General features: G+C 46.6%; 1 protein-coding gene across 2 annotated transcripts in view; it reads left to right on the top strand.

The window, feature by feature from the left end:
• The window catches only part of PGPEP1 (pyroglutamyl-peptidase I), a 100,352-nt gene extending 83,466 nt beyond the window's left edge, over nucleotides 1-16,886 (top strand). For both annotated transcript variants that reach the window (XM_030220164.1, XM_030220165.1), the window contains exon 5: nucleotides 8,521-16,886. In XM_030220164.1, the coding sequence (XP_030076024.1) occupies nucleotides 8,521-8,713 (193 nt within the window). In that variant the 3' untranslated portion in view covers nucleotides 8,714-16,886. The remainder of the gene's footprint in view (nucleotides 1-8,520) is intronic.
• The last annotated feature ends 8,191 nt before the right edge of the window (nucleotides 16,887-25,077 follow it).

Genomic DNA, 25,077 nt, shown 5'->3' with positions numbered 1-25,077 from the left:
TTCAATGTCCCGCCCTGGGTGAGTACTGCTTCGGTACATCCCACCAGTCTATGGATTGATCAGCTTGATGATATGGAAGGTAAAATTATGTATAATCATACCTGATAATTTTCTTTCCATTAATCATAGCTGATCAATCCATAGCCCCTCCCAGATATCTGTTCTGTTTTTATTCTGGTTGCATTTCAGGTTCAAGTTTAGTCTTCAGTTATTTCAGAAAGACTTCGTGTTCAAGTTCTTTCACTTGGATTCTTCAAGAGTTGAGACGAGTTTGTGTTACAGTGAGCTGCTGCATTCCTCTCCCCTCCATTTTACGGGGCTGGATTGAGACATAAATTCTGCCGGCACTCCCTCCCGCTTCGTGCGGCTGTAGGGCAGCTTTGTACCCCTCCCGCTTCGGCGGTGTTAGGGTCAGTCAGCTCCTCCCGCGGTTGCGGTTGCAGGATAAGCCAGATCCCCCCGCATCGGCGGGTGTGGTGTCCCTCCCCCGCTCCGCGGGGATGAGCTGGACGGATTCCCCTCCCCCACTTGTGTGGGGATGAGCTGGGTTAATTCCCCTCCCCCGTTTCGGCGGTGGTGAGCTGGGCAGAGTGTCCCTTCGTGGGTGTAATTCTCTAAGTGCTGAGTCCTGCGGATGGAGCTTTGATATCGACATACTGAGGAGTTTCCGGCAGCACATGACCACATATAGGGAGGCAAAAGTTTGCTCTCTATCTCCACCTGCTGGTAGATGGACACAACCCACCAGTCTATGGATTGATCAGCTATGATTAATGGAAAGAAAATTATCAGGTATGATTATACATAATTTTACCATCATTCGCTTTCTCCGAGGACAAGCAGGGCTGCTTGTTCTTACGACTGGGGTATCCCTAGCTCTCAGGCTCACTCAAAACAAGAACCCAGGTCAATTGAACCTCGCAACGGCGAGGGTATAACAGAAATTGACCTACGAAGAACAACTAACTGAGAGTGCAGCCTGACCAGAATAAATTCGGGTCCTGGAGGGTGGAGTTGGATTTAAACCCCAAACAGATTCTGCAGCACCGACTGCCCGAACCGACTGTCTCGTCGGGTATCCTGCTGTAGGCAGTAATGAGATGTGAATGTGTGGACAGATGACCACGTCGCAGCTTTGCAGATCTCTTCAATAGTGGCTGACTTCAAGTGGGCCACCGACGCTGCCATGGCTCTAACACTATGAGCCGTGACATGACCCTCAAGAGTCAGCCCAGCCTGGGCATAAGTGAAGGAAATGCAATCTGCTAGCCAATTGGAGATGGTGCGTTTCCCGACAGCGACCCCTTTCCTATTGGGGTCGAGAGAAATAAACAATTCGGCGGACTGTCTGTGGGGCTGTGTCCGCTCCAGATAGAAGGCCAACGCTCGCTTGCAGTCCAATGTGTGCAACTGACGTTCAGCAGGGCGGGTATGTGATCTGGGAAAGAATGTTGGCAAGACAATTGACTGGTTAAGATGGAACTCCGACACCACCTTTGGCAGGAACTTAGGGTGAGTGCGGAGTACTACCCTGTTATGATGAAATTTGGTATAAGGAGCATGAGCTACCAGGGCTTTTGAAGCTCACTGACTCTACGAGCTGAAGTAACTGCCACCAAGAAAATGACCTTCCAGGTCAAGTACTTCAGATGGCACGAATTCAGTGGCTCAAAAGGAGGTTTCATCAGCTGGGTGAGGACGATGTTGAGATCCCATGACACTGCAGGAGGCTTGACAGGGGGCTTTGACAAAAGCAAGCCTCTCATGAATCGAACGACTAAAGGCTCTCCAGAGATGGCTTTACCCCCTGCACGATGATGGTAAGCACTAATCGCACTAAGGTGATTCCTTACTGAGTTGGTCTTGAGGCCAGACTCTGATAAGTGCAGAAGGTATTCAAGCAGGTTCTGTGCAGGACAACAACGAGGTTCTAGGGCCTTGCTCTCACACCAAACGACAAACCTCCTCCACTTGAAAAAGTAACTCTTTTTAGTGGAATCCTTTCTAGAGGCAAGCAAGACACTGGAGACACCCTCAGACAGACCCAACGAAGCGAAGTCTACGCCCTCAACATCCAGGCCGTGAGAGCCAGAGACTGAAGGTTGGGATGCAGAAGCGCTCCGTCGTTCTGAGAAATGAGTCGGAAAACACTCCAATCTCCACGGTTCTTTGGAGGACAACTCCAGAAGTAGAGGGAACCAGATCTGACGGGGCCAAAAGGGCGCTATCAGAATCATGGTGCCGTGGTCTTGCTTGAGCTTCAGTAAGGTCTTCCCCACCAAAGGTATGGGAGGATAAGCATACAGGAGGCCGGTCCCCCAATGGAGGAGAAAGGCATCCAACGCTAGTCTGCCGTGTGCCTGTAGTCTGGAACAGAACAGAGGCAGCTTGTGGTTGGTCTGAGAGGCGAAAAGGTCCACCGAGGGGGTGCCCCACTCTCGGAAGATCTTGCATACCACTCTGGAATGGAGCGACCACTCGTGCGGTTGCATGACTCTGCTCAAGTCTGTCGGCCAGACTGTTGTTTACACCTGCCAGGTATGTGGCTTGAAGAAGCATGCCGAACTGGCAGGCCCAACGCCACATCCCGACGGCTTCCTGACACAGGGGGCGAGATCCGGTGCCCCCCTGCTTGTTGATGTAATACATTGCAACCTGATCGTCTGTCCGAATTTGGATAATTTGATAGGACAGCCGATCTCTGAAGGCCTTCAGTGCGTTCCAGACCGCTCGGAGCTCCAGGAGGTTGATCTAAAGATCTTGTTCCTGGAGGGACCACAGTCCCTGGGTGTGGAGTCCATCAACATGAGCTCCCCACCCCAGGCGAGATGCATCCGTCGTCAGCACTTTCGTGGGCTGCGGAATTTGGAATGGACGTCCCAGGGTCAAATTGGTCCGAAGTGTCCACCAGCGCAGCGAATTGCGGCAACTGAGGGACAGGCGGATGGCATCTTCTAGATTCCCGGTGGCCTGGCACCACTGGGAAGCTAGGGTCCATTGAGCGGATCTCATGTGAAGACGAGCCATGGGAGTCACATGAACTGTGGAGGCCATATGACCTTGGAGTCTCAACATCTGCCGAGCTGTGACCTGCTGAGACGCTCTGGTCTGGGAAGCGAGGGACAGGAGGTTGTGGGCCCTCGCTTTGGGAAGAAAGGCCTGAGCCGTCTGAATTCAGCAGGGCTCCTATGAATTCCAGAGATTGGACTGGCTGGAGATGGGACTTTGGGTAATTTATCACAAACCCCAGCAGCTCGAGGAGGTGAATAGTGCACTGCATGGACCAAAGAGCTCCTGTCTCCGAGGTGTTCTTGACCAGCCAATCGTCGAGATATGGGAACATGTGAACTCCCAGCTTGCGTAGATATGCCGCAACCACCACGAGGCACTTCGTGAACACCCGTGGGGCAGAGGCGAGCCCAAAGGGCAGCACACAATACTGAAAGTGTCGTGTCCCCAGGCGGAATCTGAGATACTGTCTGTGAGCTGGCAGTATCGGGATGTGAGTGTATGCGTCCTTTAAATCCAGGGAACATAGCCAATCGTTTTTCTGAATCATTGGTAGAAGGGTGCCCAAGGAAAGCATCCTGAACTTCTCTTTGACCAGGTATTTGTTCAGGCCTCTCAGGTCAAGGATGGGGCGCATCCCCCCTGTTTTCTTTTCCACAAGGAAGTACCTGGAATAGAATCCCTGCCCGGGTGGCACGGGCTCGACCGCATTGGCGCTGAGAAGGGCGGAGAGTTCCTCTGCAAGTACTGCTTGTGATGGGAGCTGAAGGATTGAGCTCCCGGAGGACAATTTGGTGGAGGGGAGGCCAAATTCAGAGAGTATCCGCACCGCACTATTTGGAGAACCCACTGGTCGGAGGTTATTAGAGGCCACCTTTGGTGAAAAAATTTTAACCTCCCCCCGACTGGCAGATTGTCCGGTACGGACACTTTGATGGCGGCTATGTTCCCATGGATCCGGTCAAAAACCTGTCCCCGGTTTTTGCTGTGGAGGCGCAGGGGGCTGCTTAGGCGCACGCTGTTGACGGGAACGAGCGCGCTGGGACTGTCCCTGTGCCTGATGAGGCCTTCGGGCCGGCTGGGTGTACCTACGCTTGTTGTAGGCGTAGGGCGCAGCCTGCCTGGCCCGGGAAAAACATCCACCTGCTGAGGTGGATGCTGAAGGCGCCCGGTGGGAGAGCTTGTCGAGGGCGGTTTCCCGCTGGTGTAGTTGGTCCACCAACTGCTCGACCTTCTCACCAAAAATGTTATCCCCCGGCAAGGGACATCCGCCAGCCGCTGCTGGGTGCGGTTGTCCAGGTCAGAGGCAAGCAGCCATGAGAGTCTGCGCATCACTATACCTTGGGCCGCAGCTCAAGATGCCACATCACAGGTGTCATAGATACCCCTGGACAGGAACTTTCTGCACGCCTTCAGCTGCCTGACCACCTCCTGAAAAGGCCTGGACTGCTCCGGGGGGAGCTTGTCGACCAGGTCCACCAGCTGCTTCACATTATTCCGCATGTGTATGCTCGTGTAGAGCTGGTAGGATTGGATGCGGGTGACGAGCATTGAAGATTGGTAGGCCTTCCTCCCAAACGAGTCCAGAGTGCGAGACTCCCGCCCCGGGGGCGCCGAGGCGGTATCCCTCGAACTCCGTGCCCTCTTGAGAGCAGAGTCCACGACCACCGAGTCATGAGGCAATTGAGGCCGCATTAACTCTGGGTCTGAGTGGATCCTGTATTGGGACTCCGCTTTCTTGGGGATAGTGGGGTTAGATAAAGGTCTCAACCAGTTCCGAAGCAGTGTCTCTTTGAGGACATTGTGCAACGGTACCGTGGAGGACTCTCTAGGTGGTGATGGATAGTCGAGGACCTCGAGCATCTCGGCCCTCGGCTCATCCACAGAAACCACGGGGAAGGGAATGCAGATAGACATATCCCTAACGAAGGAGGCAAAGGAGAGGCTCTCAGGTGGCAAGAGCTTCCTCTCCGGTGAAGGAGTGGGGTCGGAGGGAAGGCCCACAGACTCCTCTGAGGAGAAATATCTGGGGTCCTCCTCCTCCCCCCACGAGGCCTCTTCCTCGGTATCGGACATGAGCTCCTGTAGCTCAGACCTGAACCAGGCCTGGCTCGACTTCGAGGCACCGAGTCCTCGGTGGCGTCGTCGAGCGGTGGACTCCCGCGCCGGCGGGGATGAAGCTCCCTCCATCGACGGGGATTCCACCTGCGTGGCGGTCGAGACCGGTGCCGGCGTCGAAGGCCTCGGCACCGGGCTAGAGCACGCCGGCGCCGGTACAGTCTGGCGCATCAGCCCTTCCAGGATCCCCGGAAGGATAGCTCGGAGGCACTCGTCAAGGCCCGCTGTCGGGAAAGGCGCTGGGGCCAGTGGAGGTGCCGGTGCCGGAATCTGCTCGGGTCCAGGAGACGGCACCGAAGTGCTGGTGCCCTGACGTAGTGATACCTCTACCACCGAGGGGGAACGCTCCTCCCGGCGCTGCTGCTTCCTCTGCGTCGAGTCATCTCTGGAGCCGGTAGCCGGTTCAGTCCCGAGGGCCCTGGGTAGAGGGAGTGACCGGGGCCGAGTGCCCGCGCGGCCGCTCACCCCTGCCATCTCCGGCAGACCGGCGGGCCAACGGGACCTGTGCTCCTGGGGTCGGTGCCGTTGGTGCCGATTTCATGGACATCGGTACCGGTACCAAAGATCCGGCCGTCGACACCGATGCCGTCGACGTCGAGGGGCCCGGCGCAAGTTCCGAAAAGACGGTCCTGAAGAACTTGCCTCGCCACCTGTGTCTGTTTCCGTAAACTAAGACACAAGGTGCACGTCTTGGTATCGTGCTCCGGCCCGAGGCACCAAGTGTGAGTGTCGGTCTGCGAGATATGCCGGCCGCACCGACCACACTTCTTAAATCCACTCGGGACCTTCGAGGACATCGACGGAAAAATCGCGTTGGCGAAGTCAAAGCCGTCTGGTGGCGGTAAAATCACACCTCGAAAAATAAATCGACCCCGCGGCCACAAGGCCGCAACGAGGCGCCCCCGCTAAAAGTACGAGGGGAAAAACCAAAGTTTTCTTTTTTTTTTTTTAAACAGAAGAAAACAATCAAAGAAAATTAAACGAAGAGAAAACGAAGAAAAAACACGGCGCGGTCCGGTTTCCGGGGCTGACAGAGAGAGAGACGAACACGGCTCTCTCCAGCGCAGAAAAGAAAAGACTGAGCGGGGACGGCCGCGCATGCGCGGTGGGCGTGCCCTGCGTGCGGGACCGCCCGCAAAGTTTTTGTTCCGGTTGGTGGGGGCTGCCGTGGACGTCAACCCAGTCGTGAGAACAAGCAGCCTGCTTGTCCTCGGAGAATGCTGTCAACTGAGCCGGGTCAAAAAATACATACTTATTTGCCTGGTATCTCACCACACACTTACAGGGGTATCACAAGTAAAATGTTGCACCCAGCTGAGTTACAGCTGGTTTCATTAAAAGAAAAGACTTCCTGCGCTTTTGCGTGTCTCTGGAGTTGTCGGGAAACATTTGTATTTTCTGACCAAGAAATGTTTTATCTTTATTCTTAAAATACATGGACATTAACCACTGTTTGTCAGGTGCCAATGCCACTGTTACTATTAGTGTTGTTGGAATTACATTTTCATTATCTGTTAATTCAAGTAAATCAGTGACATTCAATGGTTGTTCTTGGCTTTCTATTTTTTGATCACTTCTCTCTTTAACTGGAAGATAGTACACTTGGGTGAAAGGAGGAATCAGTTCCTCCCTTACACCCAAAATTTCCATTATATATTTTTTTAACATTTCCCTAGGAGATATAACAGTTTGGGAAAATTTAGCAAGCGTAAATTGTTGCTTCTAGCATTGTTCTCAAGAGATTGTCTTTCTTCTTAATGAGGTCAAATCTTTAATCATAGCCTCCTGCTGAGTAAACAGTCTTTTCACGTCCAAATCTTTTTGTTCTTCTGTCTGTTCCAGTTTACCTATTTTTAAGTCCATGTTGTTTATTTTTTCCTCTTGTTTTAACATTTCCTGGTTTAGTCTGTTAATCTGTGGACTAATTGATTTCCCTAAATCTGCAATCAGAGTCCACAAAACATCCAGAGTAACTTCTGCTGGCTTATGCATATCAAAAGAAAAAAGTGGTGGTCCTACCGGATTCATGCTAGCAGCATTCCCCACCGAATTTGTTGTTAAAATTGGTGTAACCATCAAGGCTTCTTGCTCTCCAGCCAATCGATGGTCTGCCTCCCGACTGAAACTGGTCTCACCGCTTCTGGGGGACCTGTTCAAGGTCGTCTCTGATGGAGTGCTACAGCTGAGGGGCTGAGGGGGTGGTTCCCTTGTGTCGGGGCTGAGCGTAAGCTCTAGCCCAGGAGACGCTGCCATGCCTCCATTTGCACTAGCATGGGAGGCGGACTTGCCCCTTCGCTTCGGCATCTCGGTAGGAAATCAGAGAGCTGTAGAAATGGTGGTTGTTAGCAGGTATGCTCAGCGGCCATCTTGTTCCCGGGAATTCCAATTCTAAGACCACTTCTATAGTAAATCATGTTGGTGCATTATGTAGTGGGAATGCTTTGTATCAGCAGGGGTAGGAAAGCTTGTGAAGGCTAAGAAAGATGAATGCCTTGCCATGGACCTTGGACTGGGGAGAATATAAGGATTTCTAAGCACAAAGCAAAAACGATGGAGTGACTCAGCAAGAAGAAAGTAAAAGTCCTCAAGTGGGTCAGTCAAAGCCCAGACCTAACTTGTAACAGAAAAATATTTGGAAAGACTTGAAAACTATAGTCCACAGGTGATCCCAGCTAACAAGAAGGCTCTTGAGCTATTCTGCCAAGAATGGACCAAAACTGTACCATCCAGCTGTATTCATGGCTGCTGCTGTTGCAAAGTGGGCTTTCACCATGTATTGTTAAGGGGGTGTGATAGCTTATGGAAGAAAGATATATTTTTTTGTTCTTTTTTTGAATATTTCTTTAATTGTTCATTATTGTTGAAAGTATAAAGTATGTTGTGTAGATAGTGAAACAAAGTTATACATTCATTTTTGACGTGTGTGGGTTATGGTTTGTTTGTTTGTTTTTTAAAGACAGCAGAATGCAAGAAATGTACAATGATTAAAATAAATTTAAACCTTTGTACATAAATGTAAACCTTTCTACAAAGCACTTATCAACATTCCACTAAGCAGCTTCAAGCTCCTCAGATGTTTTCTGCCAGCATTCTTCTGGGAGGCAGGTTCTATAATAACCACATTTTCATTCATGGTCATGATATCATAGTACCTCCCCCTACCAGCAGGAACACTGGTGGAGGACTCCCACAAAGCTTGAAATGCCCTTCCCTGCTAAGTAGCTATATAAACTTTATTTGGTTCCTTGATGTAAAAGTTTGAAGATATTCAGTTTAAAAGTCGTTAGATATTCTTTGGCCTTTCACAGCATAACTGGTTGTGGTTTTTTTTAATTAAAAAAAAAACCCTTGGAGAGGGAGACTAATATTATGCATTTTCTCTTGTACTCTTAGATACCTCTGTGATTTTACCTACTACACTTCACTGTATCAGAGCCGTGGCAGATCTGCTTTTGTTCATGTGCCTCCTCTGGGAAAACCATACACAGCAGAGCAACTGGGCCGGGCCCTGCAGGCGATCATTGAGGAGATGCTTGACATCCTGGAGCAGATGGGTGAGAAAATCAACGGCCGCCATGAACATTGAGGCTGGGACAGGAAAGCATATGCAGCCCAAACAAACACACACACAAAAACAAAAGACCATTCTCCTTGCCACTTTTTGCACTTCTTAAATCTTTTCTGATAAGGAGCAGGAAACTCTGGCAATCCAAACTAAAAATGGGAGCAGAGATCACAACCTGCAAATCAACAGAAAATTTTTTTCCAACATTTGATGACTTATTTTATTTTATTTTTATATATAAACTGATTCCTGGATGGATTAAAAATTCCACCTATTTGAACTTGCTATAGACCGAGAAGCGCCAGAATGGCTCATCTGTAGCACGCAGGGAACTCATTTGTGGAAAGACAGATGTTTTAAAATACTCTGCATTATATCTCTGACCGCTGTGAAGTTTGACGCTTGGGGTGTGAGGTGAGGGCATCTGAATTCAGATAAGAGAAACTGAAGGGATGGTTTCTCATTAGTTCTTAATTTAAAATTCCTAGTAGTAAAAATTGTTTTGTTTTGTTTTTTTTTTTAATGTAAAATTTTAGCATATGAACCAGTTAAAGAAGAGTGTGTTTGTACAGTGTTAGTTTGATTCAGGAAGGCTATGCTCTACTGGATGGTGAGCATGAGTTAATTTGGACTGTGCAAGACAGATTTTTTTTCCCCCCTCAATTTAATACAGTAGGATTCTGCTTGAGTGGTGGTAGCAAAATTTTGTTCTGTTACCCTTTAGACTTACTTTGATTTTGTTATTGATTTTTCACCCCAGGTGATCAGATTAATCCTTAAAAGGGCAAGTGGAACCAAGCTGTTGTATATGTTGGTGGTACCGGAGAGGCAGGGAGATTGGATAGGATTCACCAGTTCTTCAAATGGAAGTTATGCAGAAGATCACTTTATTCAGCTTGTAGCATACCTGAGAGAAATGGGCAGGTTGGGGCTTTGAAATCCTGGGGGCTTCTGTTACTTCTGTTATGGGCATTTCCTCCTTTTCTTCATGGCTTCAGTTCTGGTTTTGTAGACCAGATATGCACCTCAGAACATCATAGACTATAGCTTGGTATGCACAGTCATTAGGCATGGGGTGGTATTCTTTCCACCTCCCTCAATTTTTCTGTGCAAAGCGCAGTGAAGGAAGAACTTATGCAGCCATGAGCTATTTCCACTAATGTGTTCTAGTTCTTCACAATCTCTTGAAATTGAACATCTGTTCACATGGAGGTTGGTTAAAAGGCAAAACATGTTACAGCATTCTTAAGTGCAGTTGAAAGAGGAATACATGAGGATCTCCTGCCATTATGATGATGAAGCAGAGCAGGCAGGCCCTGTAACCTGGCTAAGCAACACCCTGAGCAATTCTGGAGGTGTGGCCACTCAAGTGAAGCAGCCATGTAGGAGCTCCAGAGATCTGCAGTTGCAAGGAATGCTGGTGTCCTACCCCTCCCCAGTAAGGACTTTTTGGCTGTCTGGCTCACCTGTCTCTTTGGAAAGTAGGTATGCTTTTACAACTTACAAACGCAGCATTTGCAACTGTGGAAAATGCACAGGGCAGAGCCAATATATGAATTGGCAAGGCCAAACTCTGAGGTGCTGCCTTAAGCGTATGATCGTTTTATTTAAGCATTCAAGGTGGACTTTGTCTAGACCACTGTTGGGCAGTCCCTCTGCATTAGGGATCTTGAGCTAGACCAGAAGGCCTGCAGTTTTTTTAAATGTTAAGAACAGTAGTAATATTAGTGCACTTGTAATATTAGTGCACTAGTTTTAACTACCGTTTTTAGCATACCTGACCAACATCAAAAGTTGTACTAGGCTTAGTGTACCTTTTATTCTCATTGTGTACACTCTATCTTTTGTGTACTTTTTTTGTTAATTCCCGATGCAGCTGTATACAATTTGCTTACTGTGTTGGGAGTTAACTTTTTTGAAAATGTAAGTAAAGGAAATGTGTGCTAAATTTTAGTGCATATATTTTTACCTCTTTCATTACCTCAAGCTCACAGTGAGCAGTATTTGTGGGGTGGATAAATAGCTTGTAAGTAGGAGATTATAGCTCTTCAGTGGCTGATAAATATAAGAAACAACTATCTCAGGCAGTAAACAAGGTTACAAAAGGACAACTTGTCTTAAATGCTACTCAAAACAAACTTGGAATAGCAGTAAGGGTTATCCAGGAACTCTCTCTCTCTTACCTCTTGCAATGGAGAGACACTATAGCATCCCATTCTTGTCATTGGCTTCTCCTTTACAGTACTCTGCAACTCTTGCAGATATTTTTAAAAAAATAAATAATAAATAATTGCTGCTAGGTTGGTGTTCTAATGCATTTGGTTAGTCTGTGTTGAGACATTCAACTGTTGGAAGTTCTGGGTGCCTTCTGCTGTTAAAGCAAATTTGCCATTTAAAGACCAAACATCTTTCACTGTAGAAGGATTCCTTAGCTGTGTAACAAAAACAGCATTATTTTATCTAATCATGAAAGGTACCAACCACGCATGATCCTGCATCTGTCTCTCATTGTTATAGTGCATGTGGTATGCAGTCCTTTTTGCTTGTTTTCAAGATGGCACTTTTTGGCACGTGATAATATCACAGAAAGCACCGTAGAGGACTTGGGTACAAGATGAGGAAAGCTGTGTTGGATCATCACCTTATATTGCTGCTTAAATGTGAGAGGATGTGGTGGCATATAATTTCCTGTAATTTGGAATAATTGCTAGAGAAAGTAGCAGTGCTTAATATAGTCATGTCATATAGCTCATTATTAACAACTGGGGTATTAATTTTTTTAAAGCATGCGTGTGTTTTGCTGTTGCAGATAAAATGTGGTAACTGCCAAAAAAAAAAATGACTCCCACCAATATGAAGCAGTGCAAATTCATCTAGTTTGGCTGTGTCAGTTTTATCATCCTGAATTTGGAGATTTGGCTCATGAGGCTCAAATACTCATGCAGTAGTTGCCATACAGCAAAGTGGGTGGAGGTGGAGTGTTGTAGGCAACATTGGCCACTTCTTGTGTGTCTCATGTTGCATCTCCACTTCAATGTGGGATGAACAAATGCCTTTGTTGGCATGTGAGTGCATCGTGGGACCAATGAATTATTGCAGAAACAGGTTTGTTAGTCTGTGTGCCTTTGAGCCCGTATTTTACCAACATCCGAAAATGAGCAGTACTTTGCTTTTTGGCAGCAGTATCGTTGGCTTTGCCAAAGGCCCTCTGTGGGTGCCATACCTGCTCATTGAATGAAGTATTTCAACTGCTGACTGAAGCCACCTCACCCTGGTTGCTCTCCCCTCCACCCAAAAACAGTTTTCAGACATGCAGTCCTACCAACCACAGTCTAGCTATAGCTTTCAGTGCAATTCAATATTTCTGTTCTTTTTATGAAATTATTTGAAGCTTTTGTTACACCACCTTTTGCCATTTTGTTATTTCTAAGTATAAACTTTTATGTATTGTATACATTTGAAACATTTGCCTTATGTTAAGAAGTATAGTTAGTAGAAATAGATGAAAGAAGAGCTCTGCAATTATCCTGTTAAACTGGCTCTGAATTTTATAACTAGATAGACTCCTTCCCATGACACCTTGGTTCTTTTTGAGAAGGGTGATAGAGAAAATGTTAGATTGGGAGGAAAGACTTAATATGGCTTGAGAATGCAGTTTGGCTCCTGGAAGGAGCTTTTTTTGTGTGTAAATATTTTTTTCCTCTTTAATCTCATAATATCATTGCAGTTTCTAAATTAGTTAAAACAGAGCGGTTAAAGAGAGAGACCTTTATAAGGCTACCTCATGGCAACCCTGAATACAGGACCCTAGTGATATGAAAGCTTGTATCTTTAAGTATTCAGTAACCTTATATGGGTATTTTCTCTACTTAGGTTTATTTTTAAGTAATTTTAGTTTTGATGTGTGTGTGTGGTTTTTGGTTTTTTTTTTTTTGCTTTGATTGCAAAGCTTCCTTGCTAAGCTACCTCCCCACGTCCCCCTCCCCAAGAAGGCACATGCTGTCACTGAGCTGATAACCACCTCCTAAATATTTTGAAAATCAATTCAGACGGTCAAACTGTCAGATATAAGACAGTTCCTTTATTTTTATTTTTTGTGCATATATGTGTGGTTCTGCAGGTTGTTGACAGATTGCGACAACCTTTTGTGGACTTATCTATGGCATTATCTGAAAACATGAAATGTGATTCACCCTATCTAAGTAATTCATACATAGGGCCAATCAAAGCCTGCCAGGAATCGCAAGTTGAAAATACTATCCCCCACCCCACCCCCAATGCTTGTACATGATGATTGGGAGAGATAAATGATATTTAAATTTAGGCTTTGTTTTCATAAATTTTATTTTGGTTTTGTTTCCTACATTTACTATTCTTTTTTCTTTTCTCATATGCTTGTTTCTGCACAGAGTTTTGTGACACTGTCATGTGGACTATGTCCAATGAGTTGTCCCCATTGCCTACTATTGTAAGAGCAGGGGGAAATGCACAGAGTTGCAGGTTCTTGCTTTCCACAGACTGGAGGACAATGGAGGTGATTGATTATTGGACATTTTGCAGAATAAGTTCACTTTCAAATATTTATGATCTGATTGTGGTGCAGCCTGCTATATGTTCCCCCATTTGTTGCCAGCGTTTTGGTGAAACAAGTGGGTGAACTTTCTGATCCTTTTAAAGAACATTGGTGCCTTCTGCTGGTTGTTTGGGTGGACCTGCTCGTTCGCTTCCATGTTGCTAGTGGTCAGGGTGGATGGGAGCGTGATGCATTACTGTTCCCTTGGAAGTCTTAAGATGGATTACATTTTGGGTGACCACATAAATGTAGCTCCATGTCATGTAGAACAAACTCAACCAGCTCTGCTTTTCTACTGCATACAGGGAGATGTAGTTTTCTCTGAAAAAAAAAATTAAAAATAAGAATTGTGAATTCCAAAACTAGATCTTTGTATGCAGTGGTACAAAATGTATCCTATCCCCCCTCCACCTCCCCACCTTCACACAAAAGTACCTCTTGAATCCCTCTGCTTGCTCTTTCACCCTGTTGTTTTCTGGCCTGTGGAAAAACTATGCCAGTTTATCTCTGGCACTAGAGACCACTGATCCCTTCAATAACCTTAATTTTTTTCATACTTGCTTTATTTTAGAGAATCCAGTTTATATATGGCTAGCAGTACACTTCTCATATTTTCCTATTTGACCATGCCTCCTCTTCCCGCATTATGGAATGAGAGCAGTCACTAGCTAAATGGTAAGATGAGGAGGGAGATATAGCAATTATTGAACTGGGCAGAGAGATACAGAGAAGACCCAGACTATTTTGGTTTTCTCATTAACATTTTATAAGAAGAAAATTCAGAGGTCAGAAATAGTGAAAAGTTTTGGATTTAGCTCATGGGTTTTCAGTAGTAACTTAGTAATTTACATTCAGGTACAGTAGGTAGGTATTAAGCCTCAGAGAGCTTACAATCTAAGGGTCCCTTTTACTAAAGTGCGTTGTGCATGTAAAATGCCATTAAAAACCTGCGACCACCTAATCTTCAGGAAATCATTAAAAACCTACCTGTTCAAAAAGGCATACCCTGCCGACCCAACATAAATGCCTGCACTCTGCAACACAACATAACCAAAGCTTGTAATGGACACTACCTAATCTTTCCTCTCCTTGATCCCCTTTGTAACTGAAACACATGTTCCTTATTCAACTACAATACCACCTGTATTTGTTTCTTTGCCGGACTTGGCGAAAGCCTCTACAGTACTATGTAAGTCACATTGAGCCTGCAAATAGGTGGGAAAATGTGGGATACAAATGTAACAAATAAAATGATCGTGTGGAAATAGGCTACCACAATATTACATTAAGAGGTTTTGTGGTAATTTGCCTGTTTTGCATGTTACTCAGTTTTTCTGTCGGGGGTATGGAATGTGTGGAAGCATTCGCCAGCTAAATAGGAGGTGGTAGGTGCTCCTGTATTAATTGTGGCCAGGTACCGTGCACTCATTGTCACTTCAACACAGGGACCAGCATTGGAAAATGCTGATTCCTTCCCCACTGGGTGCCACATAAACTTTGCAGCTACTGTGTGGTATATTCCTGCGTTAAGCTGCAGTAACTACAAATTTTAATGTGCTTTAGTAAAAGGGCCCCTAATTTGTAATGGAAGGCATTGGATGGTTAAGTGACTTGGACAAGGTCACAAGGAGTGTCCATAGCTCTAGCTTCTTGGTTTTTAGCTCTAAATGCTATATAGCTCCATTACTCGTCTAGTGGCAAGAAACATTTCACAGCTTTTCTTGATAATGGCTCTGTCTGTAGGAGGTACTGCTGCTTTAAGGATGAGAGGGAAGCAGCAAAAAAGGGAGAGTGATGGTGTTCTACTGAGGCTCCTTTGGTTTCCTTCTCTGAAGCTTGACTTGTTCTCCAGAAGGAGTTATTGGCTGTCAGAAGTGAATCATTTGAGGATGGATTTCATACCCAGGTGAGTTGCTTTGGACAGAATAAAATCAGATGTCCATTCAAAAAGATCAGATTTTCTTTACTGAGCCAAATCAGTTTGGGGTTTTTATTATAGATATGTAAATTGACATAGCATATGAATCATAAGGGTATGAGGTCTTAACTCAATGGTCCTAGGTCTAAATTTGAGCACAAGGCAACAACTCTGGAAGTCATTTAATCTGAGGCAGTTCTAATTTTACCACAACTACTAATATAACGTATTAGATGGCATTCTCACATAATTGGAAAGTGAGTTTTCAAAGGTTTTTTTTTTTTTTTCATTAAGAATTTGTCCCTCTGAGTGACAGGTGGGAGGAAACACCTTTAAGTAGTGTTCTGAAAGCATGATATCACTACTGAATTGTAGCTTGGGAAGAATAGTGTATTAAGTTTCCTTCAGCTTCTGTATTAAAAGTGGAAGCGTGGGTTTGCTGTATAGTTTAATATTTTGAGTGTGATATGCTTGCCTGTATTTTGCTTATAAGGGTTTTTTTTGTTTGTTTTGTTTGTGTTTTCTTTCAACTTTGAGCCATGGCGAAAGTTTTAACAACTTAGCTCCATTTGTACTAGGGCCATAGTTTAAACTACATTGGGTTAAGTGATTACTCCAGATGGATATGATTTTATGTAGCATTTTTATTGTTTGACTGATTTGATCACATTTGCCCTAGACTTTCATTTTAATTTCATCTCTATAAAGCATAAGGTGCTTTCTGCTCACCTTGTGGTGAGTCAAGCTGGAGAATCCACATGTTTTGTGGAAAAGCACAAGTAACAAGGCAAAATGGGGTGCAGTTGGATTGTATATGAAGGCTTCTCAGATCTGCCCTGGTATTCTCAAAACCCTACTGGCTGAGAAGATTCTCTACAACAAATATCAGAGAAAACTGTGCATTATAATAACATATACACGTTTTCTCTCATACCACACATGTCAGAGATTGAAACTCTGGCTGTGGGGTCACCCAGCAATGACCAGGAATCTCTGAATTGTCTGCTGTCTCATTACCTCTGACTTAGCAGACTGCAATCTACTTACAGATTTCCCACTGATGATCTATCTCTGCTGCAGTCTCTTCCAAACTTAGAGGCATGGCTTATCTTCCTCTAGTGTTAAGACCACTTAATTTGTCTTTCCAAGTCACTGCACTGGCTCTCTGCATCTCTGTACAGTTCAAGGTTCTATCACTCACAAGTGCCTTCATGCTGCAGCTGCTCATTACATAAAGACTGGGTTTCCCAAACCTGTGCTGGGGGCCCCACAACCAGTTGTGTTTTCAGGATATCTGCAGTCAATAAGCATGAGATGTTTCTGCAAGTATGTGCCAGTTTACTTCATACCTGCTCATTGTAGGTAACCTGAAAACTTGAATCATCTCCAGGACAAGCTTGGGAAGCCCTGAACTATCATCCACTGCCTTCCTCAGACTTTCCATTCACTGAGTAAGCTGCTCTTAGCTGAGGGTCCCCATTCTGCTTTTCCAGTTGCCAGTCTGGTGCTTTTCACATTGCTGTACTATGTCTAGAGTGGCCTTCCTGCTTTGGTGCATTTTGCAACTTTGGTCCCACCTAAAGGCTCATCTTTTTAAGGTTGCCTTTGATTCTTAAAACCTGACTCTTCCAAAGCTTTGCTATCTTGGTTTTAATCATGTTCACTGTAATAAAAAATAAATGAATAAAAATCCTAAAACCTCATATGCTTTGTCTGTGTGTTTTGACTAGGTTGTGAGCTCTCCAAAACAGACTCTTTACATGTTATCTGTATAGTGCTCTATATGTCTAGTAGAACTACAGCAGTAGTAATACGGAGTGATGCCCTAGAACTAAGGGGATTAATCAAAACTGGAACTAAAATTATAGATGAGGCAAGAGAACAAGGGTTAAAACCACAAAATAGTGGGTTGCAAGAACAGAATTTTTAAAAATATTCAAAACTAGGTACTTTCTGATTACTAGGTTAACATGTTCCAAAGGACTGAGTCAGTTGTCAATTGCTTTTATAGAGAAATTAAAACTATTGGGGCTGCCTGCCAAAAGAAAGAAAGATACTACTCCATGCCCTCTTCCCCCCCCCCCCTAAAAAAAATAACCTACTCATATTTGGATTTGGAGATGAGAATTAAGTGATATTTGACTTCATTTTCAAATATAAAGCAAAAACACAATTAGAAATAATAAAATGCTGAGGAAGCTACAAAAAAAAAAAGAATTCAACACAACCAGTTCTCAAAGAGAACCAGGGAATTCAAGAATTCAACAAAACCAGTTCTCAAAGAGAACCAGGGAATTCAAGATGGCCCCCTGAAGCTGCCATGCTAAGCTAATCCTCTGTTCCTTTGCTTCTCAGTTGTTGACTTGTTTTTATTTTCTGTTGAAATTTGTAAGTAGAAAGGGAAGATGAATTCTTAGCCTTTAGTTTCTACAGTGTTACCCTGGGGACTGGAGCCAAAGCAATTTCCCTACTAAGCCTTGAATAACTGAACGTTCCTCTTAATCTACTCCTGGGACAAGCGAAGAGGCATGATGAAGTATGACAGTCTGATGGGAGGGTGCTGCCAGCTGATGTGGCAAAGTGTGTGACTATTGCGGGACTTGGGACCCCAGTGACCTCTCTGATGTTATTGAGTGAGCAGCACCATGAGGGAAATTTTCCTATTGAGTATGGCGTTCTACTTGCTTTCTTTCTAAATGATGTAGACTGTTTTGATTTGCTGTGAAAAGTTGTATATTAAAAGCCTAACAATTTCAGAGGGATGGTTTTTGTGAGATCTTGCTGCAATGCTGAAAGGAACTCTGGTTCTATCTTCTGGGTCATCTAAGATGGTGGTGAGACCCAAGATGGCTACTACCCCTGGACTATCAGCTTAAAGGTGGAACACCCTTCTAAACCATGTGTGATCACCCTGGCCTCCATATGGATGGCCATGATAAAGTATTTTTTTTTAATGAAAATATTTCTAAATATTTTCTGATAAATTGACTATTTCCTCTGAGCTGTAGAATGTCTTCATTATTTTATTTTTTTTTAATGAAAATATTTCTAAATATTTTCTGATAAATTGACTATTTCCTCTGAGCTGTAGAATGTCTTCATTATTTTATTTTTTTTTAAACTCTGAGGTTGTGACACCTTTAGAGACAGTTGAGAAGATTGAAGCTGTGAACTTGGTTAAATTAGTTTATTTAGAATTTGATATACTGCTGTTTGGAAAATGCTGGCACAGTAGTTTACTTAAGTATACCACTACTGTGGTCCAGCTAAAGATAAAGAAATGCAAAATACACTCACTGTACATATAGCATAGAGCGAAGACAAAGCTGCTATCATGTGCCTCCCTGTTCAGTGCCACCAACTTCCATTGCCCCAGTTACAAAATAAATACCTGTCCATGTGTAAACCAGTTTCTCCGAGGACAAACAGGCTGAATAGTATCACTGAGGGGTCGTCGTCCGCGACAGCCCAGGAGACCGGAACTTAACAAAGCTTTAAAAATTCTAGAAGCGACGTGGCGTGTGCGGGGACACTGCGCATGCGCGAGTTACTTGATGCCCGCGCGCTTCCCTCAGTTTCTTTTTCTCCGCGCTTCAGGAGAGTTGTTTTTTGACGGCTCTTCTTCGTCGCCCAGGAGACTGTGAGTTTCACGTTTACGCGTCCCTGTTTTGTAGTTTTTTTGTTTATATTTTTCATTTAAAAAATTTTTTTAGTAGTTTTCCTTTATTTTCATAGTTTTCTTGCCGCTTCAAGTTTCCTTTCTTTTTCGCTTGTGGCCGTCTTCAGGCCGCTCGATCTGTGTGGGTCTTCTGTGCCTTTTTTCCTGGCACAATCGAGCCGTTTAATTTCGCGAACACGATTTTTCCGTCCATGTCATCACGGCTTCCCAGTAGCTTTAAGCGCTGCTCTCGCTGTAATCGGACCATCTCGTGCATTCAATGCCTCGGGCCCTATCATTGTCAATCAGCTTGTAAGTTGTGCAAGTTGATGAAAAAGAGGACCCAGGTATCTCGAGAGGCTCAGCGCGAGCGGCTGTTTCCAGATCGGTCTGGTCCTCCGACGTCGACATCGAGACCGAGGTTGTCGTCGTCGTGGGAAGCGGCACCGAGAGATCAGGTAATGACTGCCGAAAGACCTTTCACAGCTGGGAGCAGTGAGGCATTGAGTGAGTCTCCGCCCGTCTTGAGGCCTCCTGCTATGCAGGCCCCCCGGGACCACCCTTTGTTGGACCCGGCCCCAAGGACGCGTTAGGATTCCACGTCCTTATCGGTACAGAGGAGTGTCTATGACGGACGTCAAGCAAAGGCGAAGAAGCGTTGCTATCAATCTCCTTCCAGACATGGTACCGAGAGCTCCGGGGAGCCGAGGGAGTCGGCACCCGAGAAGCGGCGCCGGGAGGACAGCTCACCCTCCATTCAGGAGGTGCCGATGCGTAGGTCGTCTGGCAGCCCTGTACCGGCTCTCGAACCCCAACGGATTCTGGCACCGACTCCTGCACCAGCTCCACAGCCTTTTCCGATGGAAGCTATCGATGAACGTCTCCAGGCTCTTCTTCCTGATCTTCTGGATGCATGGCTCCGTCGTTCTGCTTCGGTTCCTGAGGTGCTTGCGCCTCCCGTGCCTACTGCTGAGACACTGCCTGGCCCATCCCCTGTGAGGAGGTCCCCGCCGTCCGTACCGCTTGTGTTACCAGAGCAGGCTACCACCCAGATTGACTCTCCCTCGACGTCGGTGGAGGAAGCTTTGCCGGAGTCCAGGTACGGGTCGACTTCTCGACATCCCCCACGAGGACGTCGATCCTCCAAGTCGAGACAGAATCGGGTTCGGGCTGCTTTTCGTGAGCTTCTGTCAGACACTGAGGAGGAACGTTCATGGGGAGAGGAGGAAGATTCCCAGGGGCTTCCTTCTGATCCTACTCCGCCTATTGAAGTCAGACAATCTCCACCTGAGAGTCTTACTTTTTCATCCTTTGTACGGGAAATGTCTAGGGACATTCCATTTCCCATGGAGGCTGTGGATGAGCCCAGGGCTGAGGTGTTCGAGGTCCTGGATTATCCTTCTCCGGCTACAGAGGTTGCAATGGCCCCCCTGCACAATACACTCAGGGAAGTGATGTTGCGGAATTGGTCTTGCCCTCTCTCTAATTCAGTTGTCAACAAGAAGTCCGAGTCCCAGTACAGAGTCCATGGTGAGCCTGTGATGGTGAAGGCCCAACTGCCTCACGATTCCATGGTGGTGGATTCTGCTCTCAGAAGAGCCAAGAGTACTAGAGACTATGCCTCGGCGCCCCCGGGCAGAGAGTCTAGGACCTTGGATTCTTTTGGTAGGCGTACGTATCAGGCTGGAATGCTCGCCGCCAAAATTCAAACATACCAGCTGTACACTAGCATTCACTTACGGAACTCAGTAAAGCAACTGTCCAGTTTAATTGAAGCTCTCCCTCCGGAGCTTGCTGAACCTTTTCACCAGGTGGTCAGGCAGCAGAAGGCGTGTCGTAAATTCCTGGCCAGGGGAGCTTTTGACACTTTTGATGCTGCATCCCGAGTAGCTGCTCAGGGTATTGTGGTGTGCAGACTCTCGTGGCTGCGTGTCTCGGACCTGGATCAGAAGACCCAGCAGCGCATGACGGATGTTCCTTGCCAGGGCGATAATCTTTTTGGAGAGAAGGTTGAGGATATGGTTGATACCCTCAAGAAGCATCATGATGCTATGGATTCTCTGTCCCGCCAGACGCCTTCTGCTACTGCCTCCTCTTCTAGGAGGTTTTTTGGAGGTAGGAGGAGTGCTGCCTATCCCTCTAATAGGCATAGGTACACTCCTGCCCCTTGACAGCCTGTTCAAGCTCGCTCGCAGCAAGCTCGCTCTCGTCAGCGGTGTGCGCCATAGGCCCCTTCGGCTCCCCAGCAAAAGCAAGGGACGGGCTTTTGACTGGCTCCAGAGCAGCATAGCCGACATCAAAGTGTCCATACCGGACGATCTACCTGTTGGGGGGAGGTTAATATTTTTTCACCAAAGGTGGCCTCTTATAACCTTCGACAGGTGGGTTCTTCAAATAGTCCGGTTTGGGTACGCTCTCAATCTGGAATCAAAACCTCCAAATTGCCCACCGGGAGCTCAGTCCTACAGCTTCCAGCACAGGCAGGTACTTGCAGAGGAACTCTCTGCCCTTCTCAGCGCCAATGCGGTCGAGCCCGTACCACCTGGGCAAGAAGGGCTGGGGTTCTATTCCAGGTACTTCCTTGTGGAAAAGAAAACGGGGGATGCGACCCATCCTAGACCTCAGGGCCCTGAACAAATATCTGGTTTGAGAAAAGTTCAGGATGCTTTCCCTAGGCACCCTTCTTCCAATGATTCAGGAAAGCGATTGGCTATGCTCTCTGGACTTAAAGGACGCCTATACTCACATCTCGGTGCTTCCCGCTCACAGGAAGTACCTTCGATTCCGTCTGGGGACTCAGCACTTTCAGTACTGCATACTGCCCTTTGGTCTAGCATCTGCACCCAGGGTCTTTACAAAGTGCTTGGCGGTTGTCGCAGCATCGCTACGCAGACTGGGAGTGCATGTGTTTTCTTATCTCGACGATTGGCTGGTGAAGAACACCTCAGAGGCAAGCGCTCTATGGTCCATGCGCATGACTATTCACTTGCTCGAACTACTGGGGTTTGTAATAAATTATCTCAAGTCCCATCTTGTCCCAGTGCAGAAACTAGAATTCATAGGAGCTCTGTTGGACACACGGATGGCTCGAGCTTATCTTCCCCAGGCAAGGGCAGACAATCTTCTGTCGCTAGTCTCCTCAGCTCGAACATCTCGACAGATCACAGCTCGGCAGATGTTGCGACTTCTCGGCCACATGGCCTCCACAGTTCATGTTATTCCCATGGCACGTCTACACATGAGGTCAGCTCAATGGACCCTAGCTTCCCAGTGGTGTCAGGCTACGAGGGATCTAGAGGATGTCATTCATCTTTCCACCGATTTTTGTAATTCCCTACAATGGTGGACCATTCGCACCAATCTGACCTTGGGACATCCATTCCAAATTCCTCAGCCACAAAAAGTGCTGACGACGGATGCATCCCTCCTGGGGTGGGGAGCTCATATAGACGGGCTGCACACTCAAGGAGCTTGGTTCACCCAGGAATCAGGTTTTCAGATCAACCTTCTGGAGTTACGAGCAATCTGGAATGCTCTAAAGACTTTCAGAGACCGGCTGTCCAATCAGATTATCCAAATTCAGACAGACAATCAGGTTGCAATGTATTACACCAACAAGCAGGGGGGCACGGGATTTCGCCCTCTGTGTCAGGAAGCCGTCAGGATGTGGCTTTGGGCGCATCAGCATGTCATGTTTCTCCAAGCCACATATCTGGCAGGCGTAAACAGTCTGGCAGACAAGTTGAGCAGGATCATGCAACCCCACGAGTGGTCTCTGAACATGGATGTTGTCCGCAAGATCTTCCGAGCATGGGGCACCCCCTCGGTGGATCTTTTCGCCACTCAGACCAATCACAAGGTCCCTCAGTTCTGCTCCAGACTTCAGGCCCACGACAGACTAGCATCGGATGCTTTTCTCCTGCATTGGGGGACAGGACTTCTGTATGCATATCCTTCCATACCCTTAGTAGGAAAAACTCTGCTGAAAGCAGAAGCAAGACGGTGGAACCATGACTCTGATAGCGCCTTTCTGGCCTCGTCAGATCTAGTTTCCTCTTCTTCTGGACTTGTCCTTGTCCTCCGAAGAACCGTGGAGATTGGAGTGTTTTCCGACCCTCATCACTCAGAACGAGGGGTCGCTTCTGCATCCCAACCTCCAGTCTCTGGCGGAATGTAGAAGTTGCCTCTTTAGGCCTTTCAGAGGGTGTCTCCCGAGTTTTGCGTGCTTCCAGGAAAGATTCCACAAAATGGAGTTACTCTTTTAAATGGAGGAGGTTTGCCGTCTGGTGTGACAGCAAGGCCCTAGATCCTTTCTCTTGCCCTACACGGACCCTGTTTGAATACCTTCTGCACTTATCAGAGTCTGGTCTTAAGACCAACTCCGTAAGAGTTCATCTTAGGGCAATCAGTGCTTACCATCTACGTGTGGTAGGTCAGCCTATCTCTGGACAGCCTTTAGTTGTTCGTTTCATGAGAGGTTTGCTTTTGTCAAAGCCCCCTGTCAAACCTCCACCAGTGTCATGGGATCTCAGCGTTGTTCTCACCCAGCTGATGAAAGCTCCTTTTGAGCCACTGAATTCCTGCCACCTGAAGTACTTGACCTGGAAGGTCATTTTCTTGGTGGCTGTTACTTCAGCTCATAGGGTCAGTGAGCTCCAAGCCCTGGTAGTCCATGGTCCTTATTTAAAATTTCATCATAACAGAGTAGTCCTACGCACTCACCCTAAGTTCCTGCCAAAGGTGGTGTCGGCGTTCCATCTGAACCAGTCAATTGTCTTGCCAACATTTTTTCCCCGTCCACATACCCGCCCTGGTGAGGACAAGTTGCACACCTTGGAAAGTAAGAGAGCATTGGCCTTTTACGTGGAGCGGACAAAGCCCTATCAACAGTCCGCCCAGTTGTTTGTTTCTTTTGATCCCAGCAGGATGGGAGTTGCCATTGGGAAACGCACCTTATCCAATTGGCTAGCAGATTACATTTCCTTCACTTATGCCCAAGCTGGGTTGACTTTAGAGGGCCATGTCACGCCTCATAATGTTAGAGCCATGGCTGCGTCAGTGGCTCATTTAAAGTCAACCTCCATTGAAGAAATTTGCAAAGCTGCAACGTAGTCATCTGTCCACATTCACATCTCACTACTGCCTTCAGCAGGATACCTGACGCGACAGTCAGTTTGGACAGTTGGTGTTACAGAATCTGTTTGGGGTTTAGAGTCCACCTCCACCCTCCTAGGCCCATTTTTGTTCTGTTCCAGGCTGCACTCTCAGTTGTGTTTGTTTTCATTTCAATCTCAGTTATGTCCTTGCCGTTGCGAGGCCCAATTGACCAATGTTTGTTGTTTTCAGTGAGCCTGGGTGCTAGGGATACCCCATCAGTGGTACTATTCAGCCTGCTTGTCCTCGGAGAAAATGAAGATACATACCTGTAGCAGGTATTCTCCGAGGACAGCAGGCTGAATAGTATCACAACCCACCCTCCTCCCTGTAGGAGTTATTTTTCTACTTTGCTTTCTATATAACTGAGGGAAGCGTGTGGGCATGGCGGGCGGGAAGTTACTCGCGCATGCGCGGTGTGGTGTCCTCGCGCGCGCCACGTTGCTTCTAGAATTTTTAAAGCTTCATTAAGTTCCGGTCTCCTGGGCCGTCGTGGACGACGACCCATCAGTGATACTATTCAGCCTGCTGGCCTTGGAGAATACCTGCTACAGGTATGTATCTTCATTATATCGAATCCCATTCCCCTTCCCGAAAGGACTGATAATTTTCCTCCCTGTCCTCTTCCCTCAGGCCCATTATTGTGCTTTCTTTTCTCCCTCCACCCCCATAAGCAGCACCACCTTTTTCTCGGGGCTGCTGGAGATCCTCAGCCCTAGCCTCTGTCGGTGGCTCCCTCCAGTTATGTTTCTGGCAGCTCACTCCCCTTCCCCCACCTGGGGTTTGGTATCTGCCGCTCTTGCCAGTCTATCTTGCATACAAGCTACTTCTCTGAAGCGTTCCCTCTGGGCTGTCTTGCCTCCTCTGACTTCACTTCCTGTTTCTGCATGGGCAGGTCAGAGGGACCCCAGCAGTGACAACATTGTACATATGCAGTCTGCTCTGATGCATTTTAACAGAAGACCACCTTAAAGGTAGACTAGATAGGAAAGAAATGCCCTGGCTCGCAGGGAGGACAGGGGTTGGGAATGGGAGAACAGAAGCGATGTTTGGAGGGGACAGGAAACACTGCAACATGATTC

This window comes from Microcaecilia unicolor, chromosome 11 (genome assembly GCF_901765095.1).
Source record: "Microcaecilia unicolor chromosome 11, aMicUni1.1, whole genome shotgun sequence".
NCBI lineage: Eukaryota > Metazoa > Chordata > Amphibia > Gymnophiona > Siphonopidae > Microcaecilia > Microcaecilia unicolor.
This window is presented reverse-complemented; position numbering and strand designations above follow the sequence as displayed.